The following is a 17,705-nucleotide window of genomic DNA, read 5'->3' as shown; positions in this document are numbered from 1 at the left end:
GGTTGGATAAATTTGGGCCCGTTGGGCCTTTAGATATATATATTGACTTGGATTGAACACAACTATTAGGGAAATCATTATGTGGCGTGCAGGCTACTTAAAGCTTTTTTTTTTTTTTTTTTTTTTTTTGGCATGCTTAAAACTTGAAGTTCGAATAAATACTTGTTTGCTCCCTAATGCCCAAAGTTGAGAATATTAGATCTCAAACGTCATAATATTACAATTTGAAAAGGATTTTATTTTAAGAGTACGATATAATATATATATATATATGTATGTATTTTTCCTATAATTAAGTTTAATAGCACAAAAGTTTGCCTTTGTGAATTTAGGATCGATATGTATAATATTATCAATATTTAACTTCTTGTATTAAATTGATAGCTGATGAATGTAATCATGGTCATCAAGGGTACGTAATCCATGTCATGATTTTGTCATGCTCGATTTCTATGTTAATATGATTAAATGGATCAAGTTCTTCTAACGTTTTTATAAGAATATCATCGTAATTGTCGTAATTGTTGATCAAGCTTATTCACAATACGACTTGCAACTGGCCTAAAATTGAATGCCATGAAATATTTGAGTGATCTTCTCTAATGCCAATTGGTTTTAACTAAATTGGCAGCTTAACCGCGGCCGGTTTGATAAGTGATACCATAACCAGAGATAATAGGTTCATCTCGTGAAAGCATTATTGTGTGATGTATATTAAGGGTAGTGATAGGTTACTACCCATTTACTACTTATAAGGTATTACGAATTTTTTATTTTTTTATTATTTTCTTTTAAGTATTCTTTTAACATTCTTAGCCATTAAGAAAAAATTAAAAAAATATATCATTTTACTAGTTAAAAGCCACTTCCTTAACCATTAAGTAAAATAAAAAAATAAAAAATAAAATAAAATACAAAAGAGTAGTAAATGGATAATAGAAGAGTAGTAACCCTATGCATTTTCAATATATTAATTATGATTTGGATCTTGGAATATTACTAAATTTTAATATCTACTTGGAGAAGATTGCGGCATGAAGAGGCACAATACTTTTAATTTGTAGACTGTAGTGGGAAAAACATTGGAGAATGTCATTGCCTCATCCATGGCAAGAATACAAGATCACTAGATTTTAGAAAAAATGAGAACATAGAGTTGATACAAACCGGGCTTCAAAAGACTCCCATGCAAGGTGGTTGCATGATTGTGCTAGCGCATGAGATCCACTCGCATGGGAGTTATATATGGGATGGTGATCATAGTCTGGAGGGCAGATCGGCATCTAAGGAACACTAGGTGAGGTGCATGTGAGTGTTGGAGAGGTAGAGGTTGGTGTGGTGGCGCATGAATCATATGTAGCTTGTTAATGACAAAAATTGCCCCACGTGTTGGAATGAGAGAAAATGTCATTTTTAGCCCATGGAGGTGACCTGAATCTCGATAAAGCTGCTTGAAACCCACGGTGGTAGTTTGGGGCATCAGTACTATGGTGTCCGTAAGTATATTCATAACAGTAAATAGAAAAAGAGTATAGAAAATGTGAATAGAGAATGAGACGTACTCACACAGATTTACATGATTTGACACATGATCTACATCCACGAGCCGTTTGGAAGGAAAATCCATTATAATAAGAGTATTTTACAATTTCTCATAATCTCTCATATCTCACTTTATAATGGGGGTCCGGACCGGCCACTTTAGTCTAGAGAAAATAAAAAGAAATGGCATCTCTTATATATCGTAAGGTTGAAGAAAATCTCTCTCTATCTTTGTATTAGCCCCTCATAAGTCTAGAAATCCCCTTCTCTCATATCTCATATCCATTTTATTGAGGCTTTGTCAATGGTTGATGAGAAATTTGAATTTATGTCACTCCATCCCTCTTTTAATACTTGTCTTTCTCCGTATGTTGCCTTATACCTTTCCTCTTTCCCTTTACTTTCTGATGGCAACTTTATCATGCATGGCTTGGGCTTATAGGCGTCTTAGGCTGGCCTTGTATATTTACCCCAACACTGCTTGAAATGGAGCCCCAATTGCAAAGCCTCGGAGATAGATGACGATTGGTAAAAACGTCGTTGGTGGGGTGGTGCAATAGATTGGCTATCAACCATCAATAAATGAGAGAAACTAATAAAAAATAAAGAAAATAGCACAAGGACCTTGTGGGGGGAGGGGGACATAAGAGAGAGGGAAGTGCCTGTTATGAGCTTTGAAAAGCGAGGTTTTCACTCTCGATCGTTTCCTAGGGTTGGATTTGGAAAAGCAAGCTTTTGTTTGTGGAGGAGATGGGAGAAGAGTACTTTACAATTCAGAGGAGGAAAGAGAGAAAAAGCTGGTGGCAACATATAAATATTACCAAATTTTTAATTTGATCATTGCATTTCAGAGTTAAATAATATTAAAACTTCAATATATATAATTTGTTCTCAAGTTAATTTCATTAATATCGTAACATGTTAAGAGATAAATTAAAATTCAAATGATCTAACAAGTTAAGATTGAGATTAGGTTTGGATCGTGAGTTGAGATAAAAATTGAAAGTTGAATAAAATATTAACAAAATATTATTTTTTAATATTATTATTATTTCATAATTTGAAAAAGTTACACATGCATGGCACACGTGGAAATTGAGGACTAATGACATCATGTTCAGTTAACGAAATGTGCATGATGCGAGTCTTTAATTAATGAGTAATGTTATATATAGTTATTTTTTTATATTTATTATATACTTTACTAATGTAATTGGTTGCGTATTAAAAGAGTAAATAAAAATAATTGCCCATAAAATTTTTGTAATTAATTGAGAGTACTTCACTCTCAAAATATTACAATCACTTTTTCTTTCTTTTTAAGGTTTATATCTTCAACTAATTACAAAATTGATAACTTAATTACTCTCATATCTATTAAAATTTGATTATTTATACACTCCACGTACGTAGTAATAATATATATGCAACGTAATTTATTTTCCGTTGGTCAATGGATTAATAGATCTAATTACTCAAGCTAGCTATAAATTATTAAAGTCTAAGAATCTAAGAAATATGGAAACTTATAAAAATAAATAAATAAATAGTTAGTACTATATACTTAATTAATTAAGGGTTAAAGTCAAAACTAGTACTTCTTGGGTGTTCATGAGTTTGCAAGAAGCTCCTTGAATTTTCAATTTTAGCATTAAAATCCTTAATTAGTTTGAGAATTTTTACATTTAACTCTCTCTTAGGTACGACACGATTGTCAAGCGGCATTAATACCACGTGTTAACTTATAAAAATCTTATAAGTGACAAAAAATATATAATCACGCCAACCATATACATATATATATACTTTTTTAAAATAATTAGGTACTAGAGATTTGACAGCTAATTAAAATGTAGCTGGGAAGTGATAACATTCATCATTCAATCAACAATATTCCTGAAATGGAAACTGTTGATATGAATGGCAACATGACAAATATGGATGCTGAGAGTATAGAAGACTGATTACAGTGCAGATTTTACTCCTTGTATTTTGCTGTTGTAATTTGTTAAGTCTTACCATGTTTAGAATACACAACTGTCTATTACCATGTATAGCTATAGCTTATACAGTCTCTGTACTCAACCCTTGAATATAAATACAATACTACTCTCACAGAAAAGGTGTGGTGAGATTTCTTTATCATCGACTTGTGTTGATTTTCTTCTTGGTATCAGAGAAATCATATTGTGAGGAGGGCTATTTTTTTTTTCCGCAAACATGTCTTCAGTATCTTTGAATGTTGGCAATTTTGTCACACTCAGACTCAAGTCTGAAAATTATCCTCTCTGGCGTGAGCAAGTACTTGCTCTAGCAGAAAGTCAGGAACTGGTGGTCTATCTTACGGGAGAAGTCCCTATCCCTGAGAGTGTACTTCCACCTTCAGAGGGCTCAAACCATCAATCTGTTCCTAACCCAGATTTTGTAAGATGGAAGACTGCTGATCGACTACTTAGAGGATGGATCATTGGCACCTTATCTGAAGAGGCCTAGGCACAGGTATGGAGAGCTCTTAAAGAAGCCTATGCTCAATCTTCTCAGGAGCGACAGTTTCAACTTACACAGCAACTCAATCACATGAAGAAAGATTCTGATATGCCCCTGAATGACTACCTACGTAAATTCAAAGGTGTGTGTGATAGTCTATCTGCTATTGGCTTCCCTGTTGATGACAAAACTAAAGTATTCTCTCTATTGAATGGCTTGGGAGCAAGGTATGAACCTTTTACCACTTCTATGCTTAAACCTCCTATGCCCAGTTATGCAGAAGCAGTGCCTTTACTGCAAAGCTATGAAACCAGAATTAGTTTGTACTCCCCTGACTCAGTAGCCTACACTGCCTTTTATGGTCAGAAAAATAATTCAAAGTTCATTAACAAGGGATATAGACAATCAGGCAGTTTCTCATCAAAAGGAAAAGGTTTTTCTCCTGCTAATCAAGCCACTATGAAGTCAATGAATCAAGGTTCTCCAAATGTATCAACTAATTCTACCCGTGAGTCTAATCGTGATCTTCTATGTCAAATTTGTGACAAACGAGGTCATACTGCAATTCGTTGTTGGCATAGATTTAACCACTCAATTCAGCCTGACAACTTGCCAAAAGCATTTGCAGCTCTCAACATTGAATCAGAAACTAGCACTGAAGAATGGATTTCTGATACAGGAGCTTCTGCTCACATGACCTCTCATGAAGGTATTTTACACAACTTAAAACCTTATGTTGGTTCAGATAATGTGTTAATTGGCAATGGAGATTTTCTCAAAATTACACACGTTGGAGATGCTACCATTGGGACAGGATCTTCAAAGCTCACTTTAAATAATGTTCTGTTGGTTCCTGATTTAGAAAAAAATTTGTTATCTATTGGACAATTGACCACTGATTACCCAGTAAACTGTGAGTTTTCTAATCAGATTTTTGTGGTCAAGGATCGAGTGACACAAAGGGTGCTAATGAAGGGTCTCAAGCAGGATAATCTATACACCATTCGAGCTTCACCAACTGCTTTCTTTTCAACAAGGTTTCGAGCAGTAACAAGGGACCTATGGCATCAAAGGCTCGGGCATCCTCAAGCAGCTGTTGTTTCCAATCTGCAAAGCAATGGTTTTATTAAAGTATTATCCAATAAGCTAGAAAATAAAGTTTGTGAGAGTTGTCAGCTAGGGAAGATGTCTAAGCTTCCTTTTACTGCTTCAATGTCTAGTACATTTGCTCCTTTTGATAAACTTCACATTGACTTGTGGGGACCTGCTCCTATTCCTTCCATGAATAAATTTCATTATTATGCTGCCATTGTGGATGACTTTACCAAGTTCATTTGGCTTATTCCCTTAAAAAAGAAATCAGATTTCTTTACTCAGTTCTTACTATTTGAAAAATATGTTTTGAGGCAATTTGGGCAACACATAAAAGTAGTACAAACAGATGGAGGGGGAGAATTTTTGAACCATGCATTTGTTAGTCATTTGCAAAATTCTGGTATTTTACATCACATCTCATGTCCATACACGCCTGAGCAGAATGGCTTTGTTGAGAGGAGACATCGAAATATTAGAGAATTGGGTCTTACAATGATGCTGCATGCAAATGTTCCTAAGTGTTTTTGGGTTGAAGCATTTACTACAGCTGTTTTCCTCATCAACAGACTTCCTACTGTCACTTTAAAATGGGAGTCCCCTTACTCTATGCTTTATCATAAAACACCAGATTATGGATTTCTTCGTGTCTTTGGTTCAAGATGTTATCCTTATGTTTGGGACCAAAAGACAAGTAAATTTGATCCAAAGTCTCTTCCTTGTGTGTTCTTGGGCTATAGTGATCGACATAAAGGCTATAGGTGTTATTATCCACCTACAAGAAGGACTTTTATTTCCAGACATGTAGCATTTGATGAGAACTCTCTTTACTTCAAAAATCAAGTCTCCAAGAATATGTCTCCTTCAGATTTTTTAGTGACTACTTTCAATGAATGGGATTCCTCAACAGCTCCTATATGTTCTCATTCTCTTCCATTAGAAAATACAGAAAATCCAACTCCTGATGCACCATTGAATAAACAACTAATTCTCTCTGATTTAGTTTCTGGTGCAGAACAACAACCCAATATTGTCCCAGCTATGCTGGATCACTTTGAAGAACATGGATTAACTGATCAGTCCGTGACAGTTCATGAAGAGTCTTCAAATTCTATACTGCCTGCTCCTTCACACACTATGCAAACTCGTGCAAAATCAGGTATTTATAAGCCTAATCCTAAGTATGCTTTAATTCATCATTATGGTAGCATACCAAAGCCACCAAGAACAATTCAATTGGCTACTAAGCATCCTGGCTGGAAGCAAGCTATGGAAGAGGAATTGGAAGCTTTGAGGCAAAATGAGACATGGTCCCTTGTTCCAAGAAATTCCACAATGAATGTGGTTGGCTCACGTTGGGTACTAACACCCAAAATCAATCCTGATGGATCATTGCAACGCCTAAAGGCAAGGCTGGTTGCTAAAGGTTTTCATCAAGTAGATGGTGTAGACTTCACAGAGACTTATTCCCCTGTAGTTAAACCAGCTACTATTCGGATAATCATCTCACTGGCAGTAGTACAACACTGGAGTATTAGACAGCTAGATGTGAAAAATGCATTCTTGCATGGACTCTTGTCAGAACATATATTCATGGAGCAGCCTCCTGGCTTTGTGAACCAGGAAAAATCTGATCATGTGTGCCTACTTCATAAGGCTATCTATGGGTTAAAGCAAGCTCCAAGAGCTTGGTTTGATAGATTTAGCTCATTTCTTCTTGAATCTGGTTTTTTCTGCAGTACAGCTGATCCAAGTCTATTTATCAAACATTCGGCTCATGGCACCTTGGTACTACTTTTATATGTGGATGATATCATCCTCACAGGTTCCTCAGATCAGTTAATTGATCAGTTCATAGCTGTGTTACACACTGAGTTTGCCATGAAGGACCTTGGTGCCCTTCATTATTTTTTGGGAATTGAGGTTACCTCTGTTTCAGATGGCCTTGTACCCCACCAATCTAAGTATGCTATTGATCTGCTTGATTGTGCCTTGATGAGAGATTGCAAACCAATTCATACTCCAATGACTCAAAAATTCAAAACAGTCACAGATTCAACAGCACTTTGTGATGCTCACACCTATCGATCTCTAGTTGGTGCATTACAATATTTAACTCTCACACGTCCTGATATTTCATTTAGTGTCAATTATGTTTCTCAATTTATGCATGCTCCAACACAAGACCATTTCACAATGGTAAGAAGAATTTTGAGATATATCAAAGGGACTGTCAACCATGGTTTGCATATTCAGCATTCAAGTACATTGGATCTTTATGCCTTCTCGGATGCTGATTGGGCTGGCTGTCCACAAACACGCCGTTCCACAACTGGTTTCTGTACATACCTTGGCAGCAACATTATTTCTTGGAGTGCAAAGAAACAACCAACAGTCTCTCGCTCAAGCTTAGAGGCTGAATACAGGGCCATGGCCCAAACTGCTGCAGAAATCACATGGCTTACTTTTATTCTCCGTGACCTTCAAGTACCATTGATGAAACCTCCAGTTTTATTTTGTGATAATCTAAGTTCATTGTTCATGACTGTAAATCCTGTGTTTCATGCTAGAAGTAAACACATTGAGTTAGATTATCATTATATCAGGGAAAGAGTCTCTCTTGGGTTGTTAACCACTCGACATATCTCAACTTCAGCTCAGATTGCAGATGTCTTCACCAAGCCCCAAACCCGATATGACTTGGACAAGCTCAAGCACAAACTATGCCTTGTTACCGAGCATAGTTTGAGGGGGGATGATAACATTCATCATTCAATCAACAATATTCCTGAAATGGAAACTGTTGATATGAATGGCAACATGACAAATATGGATGCTGAGAGTATAGCAGACTGATTACAGTGCAGATTTTACTCCTTGTATTTTGCTGTTGTAATTTGTTAAGTCTTACCATGTTTAGAATACACAACTGTCTATTACCATGTATAGCTATAGCTTATACAGTCTCTGTACTCAACCCTTGAATATAAATACAATACTACTCTCACAGAAAAGGTGTGGTGAGATTTCTTTATCATCGACTTGTGTTGATTTTCTTCTGGAAGCCCATCATGATCATCAACACATGGATTAATGATAAATGATCGATCGATGTTAGTTTTACAAATTTTTCAATCTAAGGCTCGGTTAGGATACAAGAGTGATCTCATCTATCTTAATTCATTTTAATTTAATAATTATAATTTTTTTAAATTCTCACACGAAATATAATAACAATGTAATTTTTTTTTTTAATTTCAAAACAATAATAATATTAAAAAATAATATTCTAATAATATTTAATTTAACTTTTAACTGTCATCTCAACTCATCTCATCTCAACTCACTATTTAAAAGATAGCTAAATCTTTTACGGGAAGAAAGTTTATGTTGGGACTCAAAATTATTTTTTATTATGTCATTTAATTCAAACCAAAACTTTTGATCTGATCACCAAAAGTAACTTAATTTCATCTATAGAGAAAAAAATATTATTATCTAATCATATATCTTTCTAGTTTTTTGTGATTAAAGATATATAAAAATCAAAATAACTTCACCAAAGTTATAAAAACAAAGTTACGTAATCTCATTAATTCATAGTTTTCCCAAAAATATCTCATGAATTAATTAAGCTAGCCCCACTAGTTTTACAAATCCCAACAAAAAAAAAAAAAAAACCTCAAAAAAACTCAACTTAATAATTCTTAATTAATCTAAACACATCATGCATGTTTTATTTCTAATATATATACATCATATCCCAATTAAAGTCATGTTTAAGTCGCATGGCTAATAATATTTATAGTGTCATCAATTTCCAATTTCTAGAGTGGCTGTGAGCCACTTGTCCATTCAAAGGGCAACTGAACAGTGCAAGATCGATGATGGAATCCATTTTAATTAATTTACACGCAAAAATCCATTTTCCTTATAAATAATAATGCTCGGCGGCATGCGCACACACATGATATGTATTCTCTTCATTATTATCATCGATCGGCAGTATATACCTCTATATATGTTGTGACTTTTCAGCTTTTGTATAAGTCAGAATTAAAATAAATAAATTCACTTGGCTGATCGATCTCATGATCTCTAACTTTTAGCCAGCTAGCTAGCTAGGTTAGTTATTCATAAACATGAGCTAGCTTCTCGATCAGCTTCCACGTTTTGCGACATTTCATTTTTGAATTTATGGATCTGATAACAAGTTTTCAACAAGCAATTAATGAATTAATAAAAAGATCACTTGAAAATTAATAATAATAATAATAAGATCAAAAAGGAAAGAAATTAACAATTCAAAATGTGTCATCTGCTCGATCGAGTTGCATGCCAATTCAACTACAACCACACATGATGGTTTGTACGTTTTCATGACATTAATGAGTACTTCAAATTCAAACAATTAGGTACGACTTATTGATCTAGAGAATTTAGAATTTAGAATTTAGTCCCTAGCTAGGATTCAACTTGGGAAAAAAAAATTGCAGACTTCGTGAACTACTAAAACATAATGTTATTCTTGCATTTTTCTTTTATTTTACACGTGCCTACCATTATTAATTGCCTCAAATGACATGCTACATCAAACATGGTTTCTATGAAGGAAAAATCCCATGCATGGCTGCTAAAACTTAATGCTATATATATACGATCTAGAATCTTCTTTCCTCACTAGTAATCTATTATTGCATTTAGACTTGCAAATATATATATATATATATATATATGATATTGCATAAAAAAAAAATGAAATCAGAATATTTTTAAGTCTAGATATATTCCATCTGGATGAATGATATAAGAATTGACTAAAAAGGACTACATAACATCCAGCCCTTGGGGTCTACCAAGTTAAATGATTGGAGATTTGGATCATCAAATATCAGTAGTCCTCCCAATATATCAAAGATCTGGACCCCGCAACTTTTATTCTAAAGGATACAATAATGCATGAATGATAACATTCAGGGAGCATAAATTCATGAATTGGTATTCAAGGAAAATTTCATCTATATATATATATATACATATATATCTAGCTAGGAATATATAATATATATGATAAAAGGCATTTCATTGAGTCCATTAACTAGCTGGTTAGATAGACCTAGGACGTACATGCCACGTGCACAAAGCAATATATGATGTTCCTCCAACCAGCAACAACCCATATGTCCCCAACGAGAAGACTCCTTCGATCCACTCCATTCCAACAGGAACTTATCCCATGTCTGGGGCCCCCTATTGCCTTAACTTTGTGCTACAATATTGCCGGCATGGTCTCGACTCTGTTTACTCCTGCTTACCGGCCCTCTTCAACCACGCACCAAATCAATTGGTGCTTTGCTCTTGAGGACCCCACCTCCCAAGTGCATGCCCAGTATTGTAGACTTCTGGCCTCCATCCTTTTTTTTTTTTTCTTTTACAAACATGACATGATATTTCCATCTTATATAACATGTTGTGATAAAATAAAAATATCATGCATGCATGTCATCAATATTTTGAAAGCACTTAATAATTTTTGTCAAATAATTCATGTGATATATGAGATCGGGGCATGCAATGACCATGGTGGGGGTGGGAGTGACATATTGGCTCTATATAGGCTTTTTGATCCCCACTTTTAAACGCAAAGCATGATGGTTGTGCATGAAAGCTTCAAACCCCAACAAGAATTGGAAAAGACAGTACTTCAAGTGGGGCTAGCTAGGCCAATGAGGCAATCCAATTAAATCTTTTGCTTTATGCAAAAGTCGGTGCGTTTGTTGATGCTATCATATATATATGATATCTCTCTCTCTCTCTCTCTCTCTCTCTCTCTCTCTCTCTCTCTCTCTCTCATGAAAAATCATTCCAGATTATGTCTCAACTCTGATTACTAGAATCATGTTTAATTTGTTGTTCAATGCTTAATGATTCTGTCGATCTTCTACAACTTCGAGTTTCTCATGCTGATCTCTCTCTTCAAATCAAACTTTATGGATTATTCTTTAAATAATGGAAAATGCTTAGTAATTGCCTTCCAAAAGTACTGCCTTCTAGTGCATTTTATTTCTTATTTCTTATTTATTTTTTTAAATGTTTAAAAAAGTTACCACTAGTGTTGAATTTCTGTGTTTGTGTTTTTTTAACATTAAAAAAAATAAATTAAAAAAAAACACACAAAACAAAATACACTAGGGGGCATTAGTTTTTGAGGCACATTTGGAGTGCAACCAGCTAGCATCTAAGGGCCATTTGTATTCGACTCCTCGGAGGACGATCGAGAGTGTGTGCACCTCTCAGCACAATTAATTGAGATCACGTTTTAAAATTTTTATGATCTGTATTTTAACTTTTTAAGGCTTAAATTTGAATAGAGGCGGATATATATATATATATAGAATAGTTTGTATAAAGGCCTTACCTGATATAGTTATCCATTTAAACATAGATCATCTTATTCTAATATAAATATAAATTTAAAAATTACTACAAAGAAAATATAAGCCATTTATCATAGGATGCCATCCCTGCTAGCTAATTGTAATGAATTCTTCTATATATAATTGATTTAGGGGATGCTTAGGGAATGAGATTATGATATGAGAAATCCGTGAATAGTAGTTAAATTATTTATAAATAGTAATGAAATAGTTTAATTTAAAATGTTTACTTTATTAGATTTTGGGAAAGAAAAGAAAAAAAATTGAATAAAAATATCATTAACTTAAAATATTATTAGAACATAATTTCTTAACATTATTTTTGTTTTGAAATTTGAAAAATCTGAATTATTTTTTATATTTTGCTTAAAATTTTAGAAAATTTGTAATGATTAGATGAAAAAATTGAAAATTTTGATTTAAAAAATATTTGCATTTGAATAATATTTTTTAATAAAATTATAAGAAATTTTGAAATGAGATCTGATGTTGTGTGTTTCCCCTGCAAACAATCCCTTATTCTGTGGACTACTAATAATGGATATTGCCATATTGGTTAAGTTATAGCTAGGGCCTTGTTGGGAAGTCCTACCTACAGTGGAACCCATTCATGCTGATCGATCAAAGAGCTTATAACTAGCAATTTAAATTGTTCGTTGGGATAGTTATAAATTTCTAGCTGTCTAGCTCGGGGGATAATCTCTGTACCAACCATAGGAATAATTGATTACATTATAAATTAATAGGGTTTGCAATTTAATTAGCTGTAAGCAAGCAGTTTTCTAGGTAACAATTAATTAAACACTCTTTATTCTATTCGTGCGTACGTACTTGTGAATTACGCGCCCACTACTGTTCCGATCGAAGAGGAAAGTGCATGCATGGGACATGCATTGTCATTGTGCACTACTGTTCAACGCGCGCAGTAGACATCTATCGAGCAAGCCCTAAGGTTTCCGGCCCCTGATTAAGATCACGCACTACAAGAAAATGAATTTTTATGACTAAATTATTATAACTAAAAGATTATTTACAACTAATTTAAGTTAAAAATAATTATTTTGTTGAAATTAATTAATTATTAATAAGTAATTTTTTTATAATGACGTACGGTTGGTATAGGACCAAGAAAATTCGATCTGACGGTACATACATATATATATATATATATATATATAAGACGCCCATACTTAAAACATCAAAAGTTTTGTAACCAACACACATTATATAAACTTAGGAAAGTTCGTCTGCTGGCATCCTTAAAGCAGAAGAGACAAAAAAGAAGAAAAAGAATTACACAAATTAATATTTTTATTGCCTAATTATACGACCGCCTTGTGTGTGTATGTGTGTGTGTGTGTGTATATATATTGTATTCTCTCCCTATGCGCTCCGCAATCATCAGATCCCCACGGAATCGAATGCCCATAAGACCAAATCATTGGTGGGGGCCATGTGTTTAACACAATCTCCCCTTCTCTTAGCCATGCATCCATATGTCACCCCTCTTCGAATGACACGTTTCGAACAAGATTTTATGTGAGAGAATAAACATGCTGGGAGAGAGATAAGGCTAGCTAGTACTGATGTCATGAGAACCACTAGCTAGTAACTTGGTTTTATCTGTCACTCGCTTGAGTCTCTTCTGCATATATGGATGAGATCTCATCCTCTAGAGGATGAGATTTGGCGTTTATTTAATTGTTTAATTAGAAAGAATATTTTTTTGAAGGATATCGATTTTTTTGATATATATATATATATATATATCTATCATGTGCGCGCAATATTCATCCCTTGAAGTGAAAGTTGGTAAATATATATTGATATATACCTAATTTTCTTTTTAATTATATTATCAACTCATGATGTATCGAAGTCAACATCGATCGATCTAGATCTACTTGGTTAATCCAGAAGTTTTTAACTGCAGCCAGTCAAAGACAAAAACTTTGGATAATCCTTCTATATAAAAATGGAGTGCTGTCTCCCTTGTTCTATAATAACACCAATTATATATATATCTAAGCAAAGCAACAACAAGGGCCCTGATCTTATTATTATCTTCTCTAAATCCTTTAACAAGCCATATTTTATGCATGGAATGCTACACCGTTGACATGATGATTGGCCGGGTATCACTAATTGGAAAGACAAAAAAAGTCAAAACTATAATCATGTAATTAAACAAAGACTCTTATAATAGAATAAACATAGTTAAACGCTGCAATAAAATGATCATTTGTAATAGATTATATGTGACGAGAATGACTATATATTTGCGATCAAAATAAACTTAATTATATGTGACGAGAATGACTATATATTTGCGATCAAAATAAACTTAATTTGACATAAAGTAATTATTTTCACATGAAATAACTAGTTATAACTGAACAGTTTTCTTATAGTGAAATATCTATTAGTGTGATTAGAAATGATAAACTAAATTAAAGATGATTAATATATTACCCTTTTTTATTATAAATATAAATATAATTAATATGTTCTTTTTGCTTGCTTAGACATTAAGACTTGAAAAAGAAAAAGCTAGAGAAAAAAAACCTCCACCCTCTGATTTTCATGATAATCATGCATAGTACCGACTCAAAATCTAGCAAATTAATGCATGGTACTATTGATATAAACATTCAAACATGCTATATATTGTATTTACGACTGCGCGCATATAATATATATAGTATATATAGTAGGATACACTACTATATATTAATTATTCTTGATCTCTCGAGTAGATCGATCTCATGTGCAGCGCCATCACTGATCCAATTTTAAAACTAAACGTACGGCTGGCCGGAAGCTGCGCGCATGTATGCATGGATATGATCTCACAAATACGGCTAGCTATAATTATGAGCACAACTTTCTCATCCATCTAATAGCTAGCTAGCTAGGGTTCTGGGGTTTACATATTTACCAACAATATTAATTGTTGTATTGAGGTAAAAGTTTTCTTAATTAATTAATGAATATTAATAATTGTTTTGTAACAATTACATGCTTAACAGTTAAGGTAATTATAAGTCATATAATATATGGAATATACCATTAGACCAGGCCGTGGCGATCGATCAGCGCGCTTGTTAATCGATATATATTATTTTGCTAGTTTCTATTATTTTAGGTTTATCATGTTTTATGGGTGACCTAACTTCTCATCAGCATCGCCGACAAAAGCAATATTATTGAAAGTTTATATATGTACACACACTGAGAGAGAGAGAGAGAGAGAGAGAGAGAGAGAGAGAGAGAGAGAGAGAGAGAGAGAGAGAGAGAGAGAGAGAGAGATCAGTAGTAGGTCCCCAATTCTGCACATCAACTTTCTATTTAAGCAAAGACACCCCCCCGCCCGCCCCAAAAATAATTCTTGTTAATGAATCATAATCTGGCAGCAATATTATTATAGGTGTTTGAAACTCCAGTGGTGTTATCTACCTACTTTCCATTTTTTTTTTAAAAAATCTTGTTCCTTTCCTTTCTTTTCTTTTTCACACATCATCACACATTGGAAGAGATCAAAACCACTGATCTCAGTACAACTAGTCGAGAACATAGCCTGAAGACAATAAGAAATAGAAAAGAATACAACTAGAGATAGTGCACATCCTTTTCTAATCTTGGCATTCATGATGGGTAAGAAAAAAAGGGCCCACCCATCGATCCTCATTAATTAAAAGAATGCCATATAGGTGAGGCAAGGTGACATGGTACCCATCTCGATCTCTAGCTATAGTTGAATTAGGCATCGATCATAAGTGGGAGACAGTTCATGTGGTCGATCTGTTATTAAAAAAAATAAGAAAAAGAACTTATAAATATCCATTCATGGCTTTTACATCTCCTAGCCTATTCAATTTCTTCTTGGCAATATCTTGAGTAATCTGTGAATGAGTGCAAAACATTGGGCAATTATATGTAATTTTAAGAGAGAGAGAGAGATCCAAGGCTGCTTGGACTGAAGTAAAACGAGGCAAAAGTGAGCTAATAATTGGTAGATATAAAGTGAAACTTTATACTCAAGGAAGCATAGGAAAAGAAAGTGGTCGTAATAGTTAAATTTGGTACGCTAATGGGTGGCGAAGGGGCGGACGAATCATCCTCTTGATGTGTTTCCCACTTCTATTTGAAGTACTGTAGTATTCTAGGTATTTGAGATAGAGCAGAGAGAGAGAGAGAGATAACTTTCTCTGTTGTTTTTTATTCCTTTTTTATTTTAAAAGAAATTGTAATATTTTCTATATTATAAGAGTGGTTATAACATGGTATATAGTGGGGCTCAAATGGTCAACCTATGCAAGAGAGATCGGGGGAACTTTGATGATTTCCCAGGCTGAGATTCGTTTGTATACTCATTCTCACCTTTGATTAATAATCATAGCCACCCACCCACCCACCCAACGCCCCCACAAAAGTCTCATTCATTCTCTTTCCCCTTCTTATAACCCTTCTGCTCCCATAACTTTCAACCATATTATCTCTGGCCTCCTCCCCCTATTTCACATAACAGAGAGAGACTGTCTTCTCCAAATGGGTTTTGATGATCATAATATTGTTTGTAACACAGGCCTCGTTCTAGGGCTAGGTCTCACATCAGCAACACATGAAGAGACTCCATCTCCATCAAAGCCGGCAGTGCCGCCAAAGAAACCATGCCTAAATTTCACGACCACGAATTTTGAGCCGTCCTTGACGTTGGGTCTTTCCGGTGAGGGTTACGGCCACCAAGTCCCCAAAAAGATTGATGTGAACAGAGGTTGTGACGAAACGGTTGACTTGTATCGACAAACTTCGCCGCACAGTGCTGTTTCGTCCTTCTCTAGTGGCAGGGTCAAGAGGGAGAGAGACCTTAGCAGCGAAGAAATTGAGGTAGAGAGAGTCTCTTCAAGAGTCAGTGATGAAGATGAAGATGGTCCTAATGCAAGAAAGAAGCTTAGGCTCACCAAGGAACAGTCTGCTCTTTTGGAAGAAAGCTTCAAACAGCATAGCACTCTCAACCCTGTAATCTCTCTCTCTCTCTCTCTCTCTCTCTCTCTCTCTCTCTCTCTCTCTCTCTCTCTCTCTCTCTCTCTCTCTCTCTCTCTTCGATGTTATTGTTTCGATCTGTTCTAAGTATTAGGGTTGATGTTTTGATCGAATTAACAGAAGCAAAAACAAGCTTTAGCAAGGCAGTTAAATCTACGGCCACGACAGGTTGAAGTTTGGTTCCAGAACAGGAGGGCCAGGTATTCATATTTATCATCCTTAACCCTTGTACAAAACAAAACTAAAGGTTCCATAACCCAGGAGAACTTCCAAAAGGGTCCCAATAAAAACTGCCCATAAACTACAGTAACGGGCTCCAGTTTATGAATAGGAGGGTTTCATTGTTCCAATTTCTTTTTCTTTTTGTATTTTTCCCAATCGTTTGGGGTTTCATATTTTCCAAGCTCCATGAGCAATAAATGAGTAAGTACTGTTATTTGCAGGACAAAGCTAAAGCAAACCGAGGTGGACTGTGAGTTTCTGAAGAAGTGCTGCGAAACACTGACAGATGAAAACAGGAGGCTACAGAAAGAGCTACACGAGCTGAAGGCACTGAAACTAGCCCAACCTTTGTACATGCACATGCCGGCGGCCACCCTGACCATGTGCCCATCATGCGAAAGGATTGGATCAGGTGTCGTCGGCGAAAACGCTTCCAAGATCAGCACCTTTTCGATGGCTCCTAAGTCTCACTTCTACAATCCCTTCACCAATCCTTCTGCAGCTTGTTGATTAATTAATAGGGTATTAGGATTAATAATTAGAAGAGAAAATATAAATCATATAGATATATATATCCTCTCATAACCCCTGTATTTTTTGGTCTCGAGGGAATTGCTTGTAGTAAAAAACTAGTGTAATTAAGTTGCAGAAATTAAATAGTCGTTACTGATCATCATCAATTGCCTTTTTTTTTCCCTTAATGTTGATTTATTCTATCTTTTGTTTCAAGTTCAGACACCTCTTCATGAATTTCCTCCTTGACGTGTTTTGTGAGTTTGAGTACTGTTGAATATAATGGATAGAGAGCATGAGGTGCAACTTCTTACAATAAATTAACTAAACACGTACATATATATATATATATATCTCATAGGATATATA

General features: G+C 34.7%; 1 protein-coding gene across 1 annotated transcript; it reads left to right on the top strand.

Annotated features, from left to right (window-relative positions):
* The first annotated feature begins 15,971 nt into the window (after positions 1 to 15,971).
* LOC122317857 (homeobox-leucine zipper protein HAT22-like) lies at positions 15,972 to 17,496 on the top strand. The gene is made up of 3 exons (XM_043134898.1): positions 15,972 to 16,577; positions 16,722 to 16,801; positions 17,045 to 17,496. Exons 1-3 carry the CDS (start codon positions 16,107 to 16,109, stop codon positions 17,331 to 17,333), a joined length of 840 nt encoding a protein of 279 aa, XP_042990832.1. The 5' UTR covers positions 15,972 to 16,106; the 3' UTR covers positions 17,334 to 17,496.
* The last annotated feature ends 209 nt before the right edge of the window (positions 17,497 to 17,705 follow it).

This window comes from Carya illinoinensis, chromosome 8 (assembly GCF_018687715.1).
Source record: "Carya illinoinensis cultivar Pawnee chromosome 8, C.illinoinensisPawnee_v1, whole genome shotgun sequence".
Classification (NCBI taxonomy): domain Eukaryota; kingdom Viridiplantae; phylum Streptophyta; class Magnoliopsida; order Fagales; family Juglandaceae; genus Carya; species Carya illinoinensis.
The sequence above is the reverse complement of the archived record's forward strand: the minus strand, read 5'-3'. Positions and strand labels throughout refer to the sequence as shown.

What these genes read in the sequence shown, in the direction of transcription:
- LOC122317857 (XM_043134898.1), top strand. Translation starts at nt 16,107, where the DNA reads ATGGGTTTTGATGATCATAATATTGTTTGTAACACAGGCCTCGTTCTA. An exon ending in AGCATAGCACTCTCAACCCT is followed by an intron (nt 16,578 to 16,721) that starts GTAATCTCTCTC and finishes TCGAATTAACAG; the next exon opens with AAGCAAAAACAAGCTTTAGC. An exon ending in TTCCAGAACAGGAGGGCCAG is followed by an intron (nt 16,802 to 17,044) that starts GTATTCATATTT and finishes TGTTATTTGCAG; the next exon opens with GACAAAGCTAAAGCAAACCG.